Source organism: Pyxicephalus adspersus, chromosome 5, assembly GCF_032062135.1.
Source record: "Pyxicephalus adspersus chromosome 5, UCB_Pads_2.0, whole genome shotgun sequence".
Lineage (NCBI taxonomy): Eukaryota > Metazoa > Chordata > Amphibia > Anura > Pyxicephalidae > Pyxicephalus > Pyxicephalus adspersus.
In genome coordinates, this window is record NC_092862.1 from 22,027,512 (window position 1) to 22,046,225 (window position 18,714).

General features: G+C 35.5%; 1 protein-coding gene across 3 annotated transcripts in view; it reads right to left on the reverse strand.

Annotated features, from left to right (window-relative positions):
• Positions 1-18,714, reverse strand: part of VPS13B (vacuolar protein sorting 13 homolog B) — a 520,025-nt gene that overhangs the window by 463,211 nt on the left and 38,100 nt on the right. For all 3 annotated transcript variants that reach the window (XM_072410846.1, XM_072410847.1, XM_072410848.1), the window contains exons 4-7: positions 17,438-17,558; positions 9,663-9,830; positions 7,187-7,368; positions 6,520-6,691 (exon numbers count right to left, since the gene is read on the reverse strand). In XM_072410846.1, coding sequence (XP_072266947.1) covers positions 6,520-6,691; positions 7,187-7,368; positions 9,663-9,830; positions 17,438-17,558 — 643 coding nt within the window. The remainder of the gene's footprint in view (positions 1-6,519; positions 6,692-7,186; positions 7,369-9,662; positions 9,831-17,437; positions 17,559-18,714) is intronic.

Genomic DNA, 18,714 nt, shown 5'->3' on the forward strand with positions numbered 1-18,714 from the left:
TTACAGAAAGTCAAAAAGATTATTGGTGTCAGCTAAACTAACCTGAAGGACACAAACTGGTCATTGCTCAATGAACCCCTTAGCAACCTCTGGAGGAATGCTAGGGTTCCTGGATGAGAAACACCGGACTAGATTAGCATGATTGATTTGATTATCAGTTTACTACTTACTTACCTGTGGATAAATTATTTATCTATATCTATATATCTATATATATATAGAGATATATATATATATATAGAGATATAGATATATATATACATACATACATAAATATCTCATGTATGGGCCTATTGAACAAAGGCACCAAGCTACTTTTGCATCCTCATTTACTTGTATTTCACATGCTCCCCAATTTGACCGTCTTTTTGCATTTAAGTTTCTCTATCTTCTAAGCAAAGCGTCTACCAGTGGAAGTTCCATGGAGAATGAATAGGGGAGGGAGTTAGGGGTACTGTAACCAAGAGAACCAAGGCTGTGGTGCAAGTGACTGAGTGGCTGGTTAAATGCCAGCCTCGGGTAGTTTTAAAATGAGCTCCGATAGGTCTTTGAATTTTTGACCTTATCAAAACAAATAAGTTATAAAAAAAAAACAACCCTGACTTGTCAAAACGATTTTATTGTACAAATTGGGATGTACAAATCTCTTGCAAGTCATGGGAATAATCTTTTAGAACAAATAGTTTTTACTTTATAGGAACTGGGCTCTAGTTTAATGAAATCACCTAGAAAAAAAAAAAAAATATATGCATAAAATAAATTACTCAAAATGTTTCTGGTTTCCTATCAGCCTGTTCTGTCCAGAGACTGCCAGCAAGCCAGCACTTTGAAGATTTTCTCAGAATTAATTCCTGAGAAACCAAAGATGCATATGGAAGTTTATATGAGACCAGGAACAAGGCTACTGGCTCCCAGATGTTAGAGCGGATACTTTATCTTGCTACAAGACATCTTTAAAAGAAATGGGGTGAACTATTCCAGCTTTTTCATGTTTGACTCTCAAGACCAAATAAACATTTTACAGAAGAGTGAAAGCAATATTTAGTACTCTGATGTGACCTGAGCAGCTGCTGGAGAGTTAGGGATTCAAGGAGACATATTCCTAAAACAGCAGTTCCCAAACCAGCGTTTTAGAGCCATGAACAAATCAAGATTGCCAGAGGTATTTACTAAAATGACTCAAAGTGACTCAAAGTATTATTATACCGTAAGCAAGCAGCAAGTACCTATTAAGAACTTGTCTACGGCTAATAGAGATGTGTGGGGGGGGGATAATTTATCTCGCAGTATGTCTATGGGATGTTTGTGCCCTGACCTGGATTGGAAGGTATTTAATTGTAATAAGCCCCTGAATTGGTAATATACAAATTTTTGAATTTTTTTTTTTTTTTTTTAGTTTAGGGGAACATAACATATGAAAAGCAGCACAGTTGGCTCAGTGGTTAGCACTCTTGCCTTGCAGCACTTGGTCCCAGGTTCAAATCCTGGCCAGGACACTATCTGAATTGAGTTTAATGTTCTCCCCATGTTTCCTTTGGAAACCACGGTTTCCCCCAATCCTAAAAACATGCGGTTAAGTTATTTTGCTTCCCTCAAAATTGGCCATAAACTTTGTTAATAGCATATGACTATGGTAAGGACAATAAACTGGGACATTTAGTGAAATGACTATGGACTTGGTAAAAGGCTGCATAACATATAATTATAATATGACAGCCAATAAGTTAAAGTCAAATACCTAAAAAGTGAATAAAAATAAATAAGGTTCTCCTTTAGACTACTTTGGTTCGATGGACTGGCTGAGGAAGCAGTTCCAATGTGAACTCCTAGGCAAATCTAAAGATTTGTATTCTGAGACCCACTTACACTAGCGATAACCACACATGCCGTGCATAAAGCATATAGGCCCCACAACAAATGTCATCAGAAAAGAGTCTCTTCAAAGTGTGGCGATTTTTATATATACACACACACAAAAAGAGAGAACTTAGAAAGGACTGGAAATTGTGACAAAACAGAAGCTTAAATTCACACAGCAAGAAGCGAAGCTCCAAATATGTATGCTGCCAATAGAACAGAAGCACAGGAGGATTATGTGTTGGGAAAGAGAATGATTCAGTTGCAGAGAGTCAGTTTGAGTAATGTACAGTGGCAGATAAAAAAGGGAAACATTATATCTGTTTCCTCACACAGTGGGCTAAGCTAAACTAATCATCTCCTCCAGTTTCAGCCTTGATGTTTCTGCTGCAATCAAAAATGCTCAAATTTAGGGGTAAATATGTTTTCGTTGAACTACAACTTCCAGCATTTACCAACAGAGAGTAATACATTAGTTCTCCCAAATGTATGCCAATACCTCCAACTGAAAAAAAAATCTTTCCTTAATAATATCATTCTTTTCAATACAGCGAGGACTAACAAAAGACACTTGAGCAACAAACCAATGCACACAGTAAAGATGCCAAAAGTACATCACTTATAGCACCTGAATTAGGCTCTTCCTGCATCTTAATAAGTCAGAAGTGGATTGTTGATTTCTGAATACATGTTTTTGTTTTGTACACCTCAAACAGGTGAGCTGAACTGTTAAAGTTGTCCAATAAAGTGGGGGCAAAGGACAATATTGTATGTGGGCTATCTGAAGCTATCTTTTTTCTGTATTACAGATTTACAATGCTTTGTTCTACACTACACTGATGTCTGTTCTGATTATGGGGCTAAATTGAGAGGTGGAAGAAGTACAGATCCAAAGAATAAAATAAAAAACTTTATATACTTGAGTATAAACCAATTATTTTTGTTTGTAACATACTTTACACAAAGGCACACTAATATTTTTTTTTTTTTGGTGGGGGGGGGAACAACCATGCACAAAAGATCTTTAAAGAGCAAATGATCCTTTATAATCAACAGAAAAGTAATATATATATATATATATATATATATAACATATTGTATAATGTATAACATATTGTATTTCTGTATTGTAAAACAGCTTGTTTTGAATGTTGCGTTCAAAAAGCCACTCTTTAGTTATTCTCTCTATACATAATAAGTATACACTCTAGGCTTGGCAACTCTAATATTAACCTCACCTCCCAGGGTATAATAACTCTTTAGTTTCTTAAGTAGTGACAGCCAGTCAAGTCAAATTTTTTTTTTTTTTTTTTTTTTTTAGATAAAAGAAGATACTTCCGTTTTATTTATAACAGTTTATGTTTAGGTGTTTAACTGCTCCCTCTCCTCGGACTATGTGTGAAGTAGGGAAGTGTGGTTTAAATACTAGGCATAGTTTACCCATTCTAGCTCCTGCAAGATTTATCTGTAGTCCGGATATAAACAATGACATCAAACTGCAGGGGAATCAGACTTGAAAAATAAATTTGGCGGGTGCTGGAATAAGTAAGGAATTACTACACCACACTTCCCTGCCCTGCAATGTAGGAGGAGAAGGGTCTTTAGTTTGAAGCGGGCATATGGGGCCAGAATGACTGCACTTCATCAAGTACCACCCTAAGTGTCATGCCCATCTTAAGTAAGCCAAGGAATGGCCCTGGTCATCTGCCACATTCCATCCTTTAACACCTGTATCCTTGCTGAATCGCAAAGGGGTCAGGGAAAACAATCACAGAACGTGCTGGGGGACAAAGGTTTACAACCCCTACAAAAATGAATAAAGAGAAAAAGTAGGGTATACGAATCCCTTAAGTAGTAAATATAAGAGATATTCTCTTGCAGGGACATTGTTGTGTATGAATCTTTTTGGTCTAATGTCAAATTTCCTAGATTGTAAGCTCTTCGGGGCAGGGTGCTCTCCTCCAGTGTCACTGTCTGTATTCGTCTGTCATTTGCAACCCCTATTTAATGTACAGCGCTGCCTAATATGTAGGCGCTATATAAATTCTGTTTATTAATAATAATATTAATAAAGTTATTAATAATATTTGAACTGAATATCCATAGGTACAATTTCCTCTATAGCAAGGAGGATAGCACAGAAGAAATATCACCAAATCTCGGTCCAATCCTAGGAAATTCAGTCACCAGAGGCAACAGTATAAAGTAGGATGATCTCACACTGCAGATATACTGATTTTACCCTACAAACAGGGGTACCAAAACGCATTTTAGTAAGTGCACTGTCATTTTTCAGTAAGTATCATTCTACCTGAATGAGGAAGATTGCCTTTTGAGGAACCCCAATGCTAGAGAAAAGGTAAGTCTTGCAGTTAAGGCTACCTTTTTTATTTATAAATCTAATGATTGAGTTTTACTTTAAAACAAAGTTACAACTGTGCCAAATGATTTTTTAATCTAAAAAAAAAACAAAAAAAAAAAAAAACACATATATACTTGTAAAATACTTCTAGTTTCAGAATTCAGCAACCCTCAACAACCAAGTCTCAGAACTAGAACTCAGCAATCCAGCAATGACTTTTCAGTTATTTTCTTTGCTTTGTCTCAACATTATTGTTGTCTCAACATTATTGCATTGCTTAATTCAGTGTCATTGTTTCTTTACAGACTATAAACGTAGCTATTCATGGATTAGAATATGGCATGATCCAAGCATGCTCCATACATTTAACAAAATATTTAGGAGTCACTATTAATATTACAACAAATTTTGGATATATTTACAGAAAAGTAACAGTAGAGTATATTGAACTTCAAGGAAGAGTAACATGTGTTCTGAATTACTACCCAGTCTAACTATTCTTTCAATTAAAATGTCCATCCATAAAGGTGCTTCCAATCCCAGCACATGGACGATTACTTAATCCCTGTATCATCTCATTTCAAGACCATGTCACCAATCAATTATCAACAATAATTGGTATAGTCATTGTAGGGATGTTGATGTATCTGTAAGCTGTTAAAACCAGATGTGCTGGGTACATCCCTCATTTTGAACCCATCTTTTACAAGACTGAAATCCTGATCAAAGATAAACTGTGCCTGTAATCACTCACAACACAAATGGGTGAAAATCTGAGCTTCCAGTAGATAATAACTACAGCTGCCCATGTTGCTTTGTTTCTAGTCTAATTGCCCTTTCAGTTTAATAAATCTAGCCATCAGTGAACATTAAAAAAGATCAAGAACATGAAGTATATTCTAAACCAAGGTTTACCCAGGCTATGAAAACTGCTGAAAATAAAGACTTTAGCCCCAAGCACACATTGTGGGCATTTCATCCCTAGTATTGCTGCAAAAGAAGTGAATTACAAAATATTAAGGTAATAAAGATTGCAATCATAGTCAGACTGCTTGTAGACATCAACGTAATATCAATAGACACACTGAGATATTTATAAATGAATATAAATATACTGAACATGCTTAGATCATGCTATAATCTCATCCATTACCAGCCAAGTTTATAGCATGTGAAGAAACAATGACACTGAAGTGAAGCAATGCAATGTTTAGTTGAGGCGTTCTTCTTTGATTAAGAAGTAGACCTAAATCTGTAGCACCTTAGGCTATCCATGCTTGTCCTAAATGTCTCAAATCTGCAAGATTCCATTGTTTTTATGTAGCCCCAGAGCAGGCTAATTTCCCCCAAGATTTCTATCACTGCAGCTCAGCTATTGATACATTATAACAATTCAGGACTCCTTTACAAAATGTTTGCATATACAATGCATCATTCTCCTTACTAACATTATTTACACAACTGCTGTGGCATCAAGATGGCAAATGACCAACTGTTTAACATAAACAAATCTAATTTTTTTTCCATTATATACTGCAAATATACACTGCTGTATACAATTTTAACATCTGTACAATTCCAAAAAGGGCCATCTGCCAAATAATGAAACTCCCTTCACATGCACAGTTTACCTTGATACAGTTCTGCTACAAAAAAAGAAACCTGGTAAATTTCTATCAGTTGTGTTAACTCTTTTGTTTTAATACTTAGGGGTCTACTTATAAACCAATAAGTCCAACATTCACTGAAACAACCCCTGGCCCACGAGCTTCAATGGCAGCAATTGATTCTCTATAGCAGGCAACATTTAGGTGAATGTTGGAGTCACTAACTAAAAGGCAGAACAGTACTTCCTTTAAAGCTTAGCTTATATTGGCATACTTTTTGAGATCTGCATACTGGCCAGTGGTTTCAAGCCAGTGACAAAGTACTGAAGTCAGTTGGCCAGAATAATTGCCAGGGACCTAGAATTTTGGTTTAGGCACCTAGTTTAAAATGCATGAATGGCAGTCTGTATGCTCATGTCCCAGTTTTGGCAATATGGCTCAGTTCAGTGGCACCACTGGTTAGCTTTAACACTTTGTAATATTGTTCAGACTACAGCTTTTCCTTTTTCGTGTCTGACCTCTGCTTTGTGTTAGACTGCAGGAAGTCAAAACTACAGCCAATTTTTAAGTATTTATAACAATACAATTTGTAATTAAAAGAACAATTGATCCACATAGTTACAAAATAAGACTTAATAGTTTGTTGGAAATATTCAAAAAATGAGCAATAAAAAAAACATGTCAACAGCTCACCAGGAATATTAATTACTGCTTCCTTAGTATGGCTTGGGGGATCTTCGGTTTCTTCTCTAGCATTTCCTATTTCACCATAGTACAGAGCAATACCTAACTGCATTATGCGAATGAACATTGGGAGTTGCTGGTCAGTCAGGGAGAGTTTCAAGCTGTCCACCATTGTGTGAATCTAAAACAAAAAATATTGAAAAGTTGTTTCTACACATAAGTTGTTATAGGTCAGAAACTAGCAAAAAAAGATAATAGAGGTCCCAGGGCTTGAACCCAAAAGCAATGTCATATTTCCATACAGTATACAGTTTTTGCTTATTTGGTAGCTTTATGTTATCTGTACCTTGAGTTATAGATCCAGAATATGTAAAAAAGGAAACTGTATTCTTGTTATAAGTGTAAGTGATTCACCTATTTTAGAAAAGCCATCAGAAAGGAGTAGCTAACTTTTTCTTAATAAAGTCAGCAACAACATCCTTTATATCCCTTTAATTTTAAAATTACCTGGGGCTGCTGCAAAAAAAAAACATGAAACCACCCTTTGACACCCCAGATAACTTTCTTAAATAGCTGGCTTTATATTGTTTCTAAATGTAGTATATATTTTTCCTGTTTGTGCTTTAAATTGCTACCTGCATGCATGAAAAGATATGTGGAGCTTCTGTAAAATTACCTTGATTACAGCAGGCATTTTAGAATTGAGGTTGTCGTAGGTGAAGTGTAAACGGGTTCGGAAAGAGCACTTGTACAGAAGTGGGTCTTGGTAAAACTCTATCTTCCCACTAGCATTTCGCTTGTCAAGGCAAACTGTGCAGTCAGAAAAGTTAATAACTTTCCTAAGGACCAGTTCGGTACCTGAAAGATAAAGCACAGAAAATTAGTAATGACACATGCAAACTTTTGCTTCAAAAAATTCTGTTTGTTAGCTGTTAAGCTTTACCCAAAATAAAGTCAAAGTGAAGTGCTTACTAGGTGTTTTTTTTTGCATGCTGACCATTGCGTAATGAAAGATAATACAAACAGAGGATTTGATATATCTGGGGGTATACTTAAAGCTTGCAGTGGCACTCGTGTATTGCTCCAAATGGTGTGCCTATCGGTAAGGGAAAAGCTGAAGCAATCAAAGACAGGGCACAGGCATTAAGGGGGTGCCTGATGGACTCACAATTGATTCTAGAATATTTTGATAAACAGAGGAGTTTGTGGTCGTCTAACGGACTACAAGGTCCCCAGGTCATGTGGCTGTAAAACAAGCCCAAATTATCACCTCACCGCCATTCTGCTTGACAGTTGGTGTGGTGAGTTTGTGCTGATGTGCGGTGTTTGATCTCCAAGAAATGTGGAGCTGGGCATTATAGCCAAACATCTCCACTTTGCAAGAAATGACCAAACATAAACCATTAGTGCCATGTTCTTTTAAGAGAGAAAAGGCCTGTGATGATGCTGTGATGTCCATTCCTGAGAAGGCTGACAATGGTGTTAAATATTTCTTAAGTGTGAATTATCTTTCTCACTTCCAATTGATTGGGTATGGCCTTATAAAACTCTCTGACTGATGGGCCAAACAATTGCCTTTCCAAGATTATTTCTGATTCCTATTCTTCTTGGAATAGTATTAACACCTATATACCTATATTCGCCATACCAGCAAAAATTCTGCTTTTATAGAGGTGATCACAATAGTGAATGATCAGTTAATCAAGTGCATTTAAATTAACAGCACCTGGTTGCTACTTATCCTTTAAAGTTCCTATTAAAGTTGTAAAGATGTACTTAAGGTTTTCTTTCACTGATTCTGCATGTTGACTTAGTCTTTGTTTAAAAATGACACAGTGCAATATGCTAGTTGTTCAGCTGAGGTTACATTTATTTATTTTAATTTATTTAATTTAAAATGACTAGGTGATTTTTTTATTATATGATAAAGGAGGGTGCACATTTTTTCTTAAAACTGCATGTAAAGATGGGGAGGTGGGCCGTTAAGTAAACCACATAGGCAAAGCAGAGGTTCTGGTATAAAGGTTTCAGTGAGTGCAGAGCATGGCATAACCAAATGTGGCAATTCTTACTACGGTAGTAGTACTAACAGAAGTTAGTAGGCAGAACAGTACTTCCTTTAAACTGCACAACTATACGGTAATCAAGAAGTAAAATTAAAGAGAATGTGGTTTCCATCAAAAGCAACTGAAAACCAGCTAATAAATAAATAAATGTATGTTTTTTTTTTTGTTTGTTTTATGTTTTTTTTTTAATGTGTATTTGTTTACTAGACCTTCACACAGTAGATGTCTTGTATGCGAGAATATGATATATAGCATACTAGTAGCAGATTTAAATAAATTGGATGTTTGGCGAACAATCAGTCTACCAAGGCGTTTTCCCTGTTTACCATTCAGAGTCAGCTCACAACCATCAAATTTATTCTGACATCTGTGATTTTCATAGCATGACTTACAGCGTGGCAGAGAATTAGCAACAAAATTTTAAGTTAAGGAATAGCATGTGGCACATTTAATATCCACATGAATGTGATCAATTTATGAGCAGAAAACAGCACAGCTCTGTAAAACAATCTCTCCAATTTTCCAGGGAAATCCATTAAATGACTAAGAGCTGCTTCTACAGTAGGAAATAAGAAATGTTCAAAGATGGTGTTTGGAACAGCTGACCTAAACATATCCAAAATCCCAGAGATAATGCTGAAATGGACCAGCACAATATATGTTATCAACAGAAGGTGTAAGTAGGAAGCCTGCCCATTAGAACAAGCCAAAAGGCACTACAAAAGGTACAATATAAATATCTATTTCATATCATCTTTCTGGAAAAGAGAACGGATTATTTAGCTCTTTGCTATTTATTATTCCTCTCACAGACATGTTGCGCCTACCCCTATATGACATTGCATAGGACTGCCCAGTGATTGTTTAGGCACTAAAAACTGCAATTGCCATGGCACCTCTTTGTTTTTTTTTTGGCACAAAGTCAATTTTTATTCTAGATTAAGGAGGCATACTAGAGACACTGATAATGTATTCATGTATAAAATTAGTTTACATGTATTTGTTTAGTGTGGGTTCATTTTTTTAATGATGCAAAATGTAAATAAAAAGGGTCAACCCAAAAAAAAAAAAAAAGGTTAAGCTCACCAGAGATATCCATAAATGCTCTGTCCCAGAACTCATCAACAGTGTAACACTCTGCGCAAGTAATGTTGACTGACAAAACAATATCATCCTCAACATATTTTAGGATTAAGTTGTTTACCACAATATTCACGTTATTGACAACACGTCGGATTAAACTCTGAACATATCCTGAAACAGAACACAAAAACAAAAATCATTGTCATTCTAAAATATACCAAAAAGAAATGAGATAAAAAAATAATTTTTCAGTTAAATAGTGTATTTAAAGTATGAATTCTATTCAGAATTAGATTGAGTAGAGAAGTCACACTTGCCCCCATTCTCCAACTATCAGCCGGTAGTACAAGGAGCAACCACCTATGGGAATTTGCAATAGAAGGCCCAGGCTGATGTGAGAGTTTAGTCAATGAAAGGACACATGAATAAATATATTTTTAGGAGCAACTCAGGTGACTAATCACTGATGAAAGCAAATGTTTCTCTGGTTTAATAAAATAAACAAAAATAGTAAATCGCAGCATGAAAGGAAACTGGAAAGGAGTAGTGTTCACAAATGATTTTACTGCCAGGGGACTTACAGTATCGAGCTATCTGTGGGTGCCCACCCAATGGTACATCCACCCTCCCTGGACGTGACTGAAAGGATACTCCAAACAGGCACCTTTTTTCTTTCAACAAAATTGCTCAGCAGTAGCTCCAAACTTACAGATAGCTCATCCTCTGGTGTGTTTCTGGCTGCCAATGTTTATATCATAGAAGGAAAGTTTGGGGTAAGGGGGGATGCTTTTTTTTTTTTAAGTATTTAAAACCTTGTATTTTTTTCATTGCTGTCCGTTTCCCTGTTGCCAATTTGTCTTTAACACTGGTCAATCAAAGTCTGTCCCCAAAACAGAAAAAGAGAGCCTAATTTGCAGTTAAATTCAACAAGAGAGACAGCCTTAGTGGTTTTACCCAAAAAAAAAAGTTTGGGGTAAATATACACATTTTAAATGGTACTCCTTTTTACTACAAGATATATATTAAGAAAGTATGACCATTTCAGCCTCTAATCTTTTCCCCAAGTATGTAAAGTAATCTTTCTCCATTAAATAATAATTAAACTTAGCATGTTTGATTAAGCTGTGAATTCAGTAAGCATGTAGAGATTGAAGTGGACATGGTCACTCTATCTGAAGGTGCAAAACTGTGGAACGCATATTGGCTGCTCTTAATACAGGTGAATTTACAACAACTCTATATCTGAAATTATTATACAGCTTTTTTAATAGGTTGACGTTCTTATGGCACTTAAATCATTGGTCTGTGCAGCAATTTAAAAAAAAAAAAAAAAGAGCAGGTTTATTAGGAACTTTCTTGTACAAAAGAGAACCGTTTCTGAATGCCATTTATTTTCCTCATAAAATAAACAATATTACAAAAAATAACAACTTAAAGCAACAATGATGATACAATGAAAGGGTCTTTAGAGACACAGGGCAGTTGTACTGCATTGCATTAGGAGACCAAAACTCCAAAGATTCCTCAGGTGGCAGTTTCACTTTAAAAAAAGCAAAAATCATCACTCCGTGTAAAAACTATAGATATTAGATATATTGATTGCAGTTTTATTTTTCAGTAACTGAGTTACATTTAAATAAAATGATCTAAACAAAAAAATTAAATATGCTCCTCTGTAATCCATCAATCCAACAAGTTTCCTACAGTGTCTTAAAATCAATGAATTATAAAATTCAATGACAGAAAGTCTCTCTGGCAGCTGTAATAAGATGCAGGAGGCATTCCTAAAGGACAATTCTGGAAAGTTGATACTTGCATAAATAGTCAGGGATCAAGTACAGAAGTATTTACTGTGCCAGTACCTGCTTTGAGAGACTGAATTTGATTTCATTGGTTTTTAATATAAAAAGACCAAATTATTTCTGAAATTGTCTAATTATCCTCTCCAATATTTTTAAAACAAATATACGAAATGTGCATCAAATCAAAAGTTATTTTTCTAAGGTTCAGATAATGGGGAAAAAGATGAGATGAAGATATTGCATTACAAAAATTACATTTCTGGCAAACGTGCATTCATAAATATTTCGTGTATCAGCGTTAACACAACTGTATGACTCAAGCAGTCAAACAACCATTTCTGTCCAAAGCATTTGCAGTGATTTAGGAAGTGCTGTGTTTTATTTTCTAAGTCTTTTCCAACTTCGTTATACTCTTTCCCCCATGGATGACAATTGTTCTGGGGAAAATACAGCACAAACATTTATTAGAACGTCAAGGTCTTTGCAGCTGCATCACAGTTCCCTGCTTCTTTGTAGAGGACCAGTGTTCTGTAGGTCCCTTTCATTACACCATAAGTAGCTTATACAGGAACATAGGCATTATTTAGGTAATGTTTTATTTTCAGCAAGCATTGATTATGAACTGTTAGATGTAAGCAAGTTAGCTGTGATGAATGCACAATAAATAACCTGTTTGAAACAGTAGAGGAGTTAAACTGTCTTCCAGTTTTGTGACATGTATGATTTTGCCTATTCTTGTACATTGCTTTTTGTACTTTCATATTGTTGTATACAATTTTTCTTGCCTTATACTAATACAAATATTGAAATAAAAAAACGGCAGAGTCGGCCTAAGCATCACCATGGCAAAACCACTTCAGCATGACATAAGGATAAGACCTGGGGGTAAGGGATAACCATGTGGTGGTTATGGCTATGTGGGTATGCCTGGGACCTGGAGGTTTTATGGATAGAGGTTACCCTTAGCTGAGGGTTATTATGGCTGAGTGTATTAGCAGTTATGAATGGCAGTTATAGCAGATAGGTATGGCCTTTGTTAATACATACCTACATTATAACCACACCTACCTCGCGTTTCATGCACTGTAATAATATAACCTATTTTCCTTATATTTGCCTTAGGGCCCACATTTTAATGCGATGCCCGTGTGCTGCCCGTGTCTCATTTTCTGCTTATAAGTGCAACAATGTATCATCAGTAAAGCATATTGCTTATAACATATGCTCATGTCCTAAACAACAGGACATGAGGAAACAAAAAAAAAATATTTTATGTACATAAACATACAGCAAAAAAAAAAATTGTAATTAAACGCTATGAAGAAAAATTATTAACTGCATATTTTACTGCAAACTTTTAATGCACATACAAACACACAATTAACAAAATATTCAAATTAAAATAGAGACCTAGGTAAGAGATTTGTATAGTGACCAAACGAGTATGGGACAGAAGTTAGTTTAAAATGAATACAATCTCTTAACATAGCAGATATTTAGTGCAAGGGCTCAAGACAGACAACAGCATGTCAAGTGCAAACATATAGCTTGAGGGCAGCTTTTGTAGAGCGGTGTATGGGCATTTAAGTGTTTACTTGACCTCCTCCCCTAGTGAAATGACCCCTGTGACTTGCCACTAAGGATGCTGAGAGTAATTTATGGCTTCAGTCTCTAAAACATGACCAACTGAAACCCAATACCCATTTTTTTCCTTTTTGAAAACCAAGTTACAGCACATGTACAGGAAGCTGTGTGTTCATATACCATTTATCCTAAATTTAAAAAAAAAAAAAAAACTTGTTTAAATTCTTAAAACCTGAAATATTTTTTCATACGTCTGCAATGACACTTTTAATGGTACAATGTATCTGTAAAAAGAAGAACTCTTAAACCAAAATACACTATCACCAATTAGTGGACCGCTCTCTTTGAGAGAACTGCGTAGTATATTCTATCATAAATATAGGTCAGCAAAAGGCAGCCAATTTCTTTCATGAACAATTTCCTTTACATTGTCAACAACAAACAACAGACACCAAGTGGTTTTAAATGCCTGACCCAACAACCAAATGATCCTTCAAAACAATTTTACTTCTGCAAACGTGTGTTGTGTGTATATTTGTTCTTCCTAAAGACAAAGAAAGCACAATTCCATAAATGGATGAATTGATCAAAGGTCTGTAATGTCACTAGGCACCTTTTGGTTTTCAGACAAATGACAAATGAGAAAAAAGAGCCCACTGCTTCCCCACCTCCTAGATTGTAAGGTCTGGGGGGGGGGGGAGGGGGGCAACTACATAAAAAAAAACAGGCGGTACCTTACATAGTCTCTAAAGTAGTGGTTGCCAACCGATGGATCAGGAAAAAGACCCCGCTGGGGGGGGCACCACCCATGGCCCACTTTCATCATTTGCGATTCTGGAAGGTGGTTATTGCACAGGGGGAAAGGCGATACCCCTTCTGAAATAACTGTTCTTACTTGCCTGATCGTTGCCCAGCTGTCAAATTTTGCTCAGCATTGGTTGCCAGGAAAACCCATCAATCCATGTGCTTCTCTTGCGCATGGCAGAAATGAATGAACTACTGCCAGGAATTACATGACCCTGGCGCAGCACATCAAGATGGCTGAGGATCACCTCCAGAAAGAGACGAAGGGAGATGACGGTCCCCAGTGATGGAACAGGGATAGCTGAACATACCAAGCTCAGCATTAAAGGAAACCTCCAGTTTAGAAATCAGGAAGGTCACTATTGCTTCATCTGATAATTTGAAATACATTTTTGTAGACAAATGTTGAGGTATTATAAGTAGTTAACTAATGAGTCAATTACAGTGTGTATGTTTTTATCTTTTTTACCCGGTAGTTAATGAGTAGCAGAGTACAAATGTAGGGTCCAAAATCATGTTTTAATTCTAAACTGAATTCAACTTTTATTGTTTAGTGTAATGACCAACAAAAACACTGAATACTACAGTGAAACAAGATTTTAAAAATAAAAACGAAGTAAAGTCTGAGCAAATAAAGATTAACAATAGCTTCACATCTATGCACTACTGTTTTTTTTATTGTGAGTTTTCATGCTTTAACATTGCTTTATATCATCTGTTTTCTTGAATTATGTGCTTAGCATTAAGGTAAGTGTGAGAAAAGCCTACTTTTTTCCAAATATACCTGGGCCGAGAGCTCATGGCCTGTTGCCAGGGGGTGAGTCTCCGTAACTTTGAGTTTGCAGCTCATGATTATCCATTTATCATATGGTTTCACATGCTTCCCATTGCACATGACTTCTCATTGCATATATGTGCACCAGACCCATTAAAAACAATGGAATGCTAAGGCGCATGCATTTTGATGGATTGCAAAGCTTGCCTTATGATGCATAGGTATGAACAGGGTCTACAACAAGTGAAATTTGCCTTCAGTCTATTTATGCTGCTTACGTCTGAATAAAAATTCCTTTGTGCACATAATATATAGTGTGTTTGATTACAATCTTAAATTAACTTTCTAGTTGCTTAACTGCAACAATAATAACGCATCTCTTCTTCTCAAAAAATTACCGTCCAGCTTGTTATAATTCTTATATCATTTTAAAACGTTTTATTCCAATTAAACAGTTCCAACTGAAGGCTGTTGAAAGAAAGCCATAGAAAAAAATAACTTAAAAAAAATTATAATTTTAGGTAAAAAAAACCCCTAAAAGTTTCTTTTTTAATTTTACAAGGGGCTTTCTATGCAGCCAAACAAAACATTCCATTAAAAGCAATCTTCAATTTTGTTAATGAAATTTTCTTTTTGGGCCAGATGGAAAACAGACATCCCCAACATGCTTTAACACACAAACACATTTGCTGCGGTGCATTGCACTGTGGTGTGAACGCTTCCGAACGGAAATACTGGAAAGGACATAAAAGCTTTTAAAGATGCTGCACCTATAGTTATCTTTAAAGCCCCCAGGTGATCTTTTACCAAAAAAGCAACTTTAAAAGCACAGTTGGACCATGGACATCATTACCAAGACTTTGCCAACTATCCTTAAAGAAGATAAACCCTTATTTTAGAGATTTGTGAGGAAAGAGACATGAAAATTTTTGCTGTTTTAAGAAGGCTCTACTCTGTACATCTATCTTCTGCTACATTCTACCAAGTGTACCTTTTGGTCAGTTAAGATGTCCATCATGATAAATGTACAGAAATCAAGATTGTGGGATGTCACAGTGCCACATGCATGAGGGCGTTAGGTGTCTTCTTTATATTGCTACAAGCCATTTATAAATTAATATTATTATTATACAGGATTTATAAAGCGTCATACAACGCAGTGCTGTACATTAAATAGGGGTAGGAAATGTCAGATCTACAGTGACACAGGAGGAGAAGACTCTGCCCCAAAGAGCTTACAATCTAGGAGGTGGGGGAAGTAATACACAATAGGGGGGGAATTAGGCATCTAAAGTGTGCATAGGTTTGCTTTGGCATCGAATGTATATGGCAATGATAAGAAACCAACAACAAATGCTAAATGATATGCTCATTGTGCTGTTTATACAAATAACTGTCAAACCAAAGACCAGTATATGAACCAAAAAATCTCATTATTGTGTACATAGGTACACTAAAAGTAAAAGTATTTTTGAATAGTATTTGATGGAGCTTAGGATTAGGCCATTGAGGTAAAATGAGTCTCTGCCAGATTATACACTTCAATTAAGACCTGCAATAAATCACATGAAAAGAACAGAGGATCTCTGAAGAGCAATATTTCAAAGGTATCCCTATTATTCCATCATCATCAAGCTGCTATGGCAGTGTTAAAGCATAATAAACATAGAGTGAAGGAGTCTGGGTGGAAGAAGTTCTCCTCTGTGCAAGGAAGCATGATGGAATGCAGAAGGCCCTAATGTGAAAGCTGTCAATAGGAAGACATCCCACTTTCAGTTCTTCACCATGCTCTGACCTTTTCACTAAGCGTGTCTGCCCTTCTGCCCCGGTGTCATCCTGGTGTCAAGTCAAAAAGAGCAGCTAGTAAGAAACTTACAGCAAACTTGTGAGAAAAACACAGCAATGTCATTTATTCTGACTTTTCACACATGTTAAGATTCAAATCTAGTTTTAAAGTAAAAAAATCTATCCTGTCACTGTCACCCCAGCTAATTCTCATTTGCAAAGAGAAAGGCAGCTGAAGAAAGCACTTCTATAGTCAGCTATAATTATATAGCAAAGTCATTTTGAAAAGTGCATTACTGAATATATTATAGATGTATTTCATAGACTGGTGAAACCAAACTCATGCTTGGTGCACGCCTAATAAAAGAAGAACACTGCAATCAATTTGCAAAGAATGCAGGTGAGTTCACTACAAGTCAAAAATCCCAAATTATTCACTTACAATGAATCAGATGTTAAATTCACAAACTCATTTTCGATACAATAAAATGATTGAATCGGTAATCTGAAAACTAGCCCATGAGCACCAGGCCATAGAAGTTATCCTCAAATGCCTCAAGTACAAATTGCACAATAATTTAAATTATGTTTTAATTTTCCTATAAATCGCAAATTAACTTTGTTGGGAATACAAAGACTTTTTCATTTCATGTTCTCAGAAATAAAGAGGATTTCTTGGCAGATACTGGAAGAATTTCAGAATTATCTGTGAAAATAAGCTGTTTTTTTTTTTTTCTTTAACACCCGAGTGCATATAACGACAAATTGTAATGTTATTTGCATTCCTGCATTGCTTCAAAGCAGGCAGATTAGTATAAATTAATTTAAAGCAAAACGATTAACACAATTTTGCAGATTACATGTAAAAAGAATGACATTTCATATTTCAATGGTGATTGCTACAAACTTATAAAAACAATAATGTTTGAGAAGGTAAGAAAACCTGCTATTTGCCGAGATTCTTGCTCCTCCACCATACTGATGGTATAGTAACAGTACAGTATACTGGGCTTATATTCCATAATTACCTGGTGGTAAATCAGGATCGCTGGGAGCCGTCTGCTGTATCTTCTTCGGTTTAACTGGGGATTTAGCGTTGTCTGTGTTGCTGCGACTGGTGGAACTGGAACCACAGCTTTCATGGTCATCCTGTGAAGAATAATAGTACTAATATTAGAAAAGCTTTTAATGTTTTCAATAAAAATCAGTTTTCCACGACAAAGCATAACATGGTTATGAATGGCATTGGATAATATATCCTCGTATTTGCAATATACACGTATTACTTCTTTAAGATGGGTAAGAAATGTAATGTTTAGGGGTATCACAGTATCACCAATGTCTTTCCATCCAATATTAATTTACAGACATTACCTAGTCGGGACAGAGTGTTAATTTCTTTACTTATTTGGATTTAATGCATCAAGGTTGTCAGTTTCTCATATATAACACTTTTTTTTTTTTTTAAACAAATGTTTAATATTACCTGAGCTTTCACCAAAAGCAGGGAATGTTTTTATATGATTGGCCTATATAATTTGGCTATATAAATTAATCACATTTAGGTTTTCACCTAAAAAGTAACAAGGTGAGAAGGTCTACCTATTCTCTAATATAATGCATAATCATAGTTTGGCCAACCCCAAGTTAAGAGACAATTGAAAATAAGGAAAGAAAAAAAAAAATTTTTTTTTGGCAAGCAACAATATATTTAGGTCAAATTATAACTATAATAGTACCACAACATTCTTAGCTTATACACTGGGCTACTGTTAACTATTCCTATCTAGATATATTTTGTATAATATTATGCCTTCACTTTTTTATTATTATTCTATTTGTGCTTATTCTGTGTACATTTCAATGTATATATCATAACAATTCCTGATACAATTGTATTACCTTTATGCACAGTATAAGAAGTTCATCCCAAGTTCCCGTGAGAAAGCCGATAGGTGAAACGCGTTTGGATACGAGACGTTACTAATACTTCAATAATTCTCTATGCATTTAGGGATATTTATGTCTAGCAATAAGGACATACATCCCAGTGAAACAATCTCGGGATTGACCTATCTGATTTGTTCATTCTGCACCAATGTGTTCCATATGATGTCTAATATAATTCACCTAAATACATTGTTGCATGCCAAAAAAAAGCACCCAATCTTTTTTCTTTCCTTATTTTCAATTTTCACCAAAAAATGACATAAACTGCCACTATGGAATGCAAGCACACATCAAGCAAGACAATGGCAACGAGCAAAATGTAAATAACAATTTTACAGCAAAAATACAAAGTATT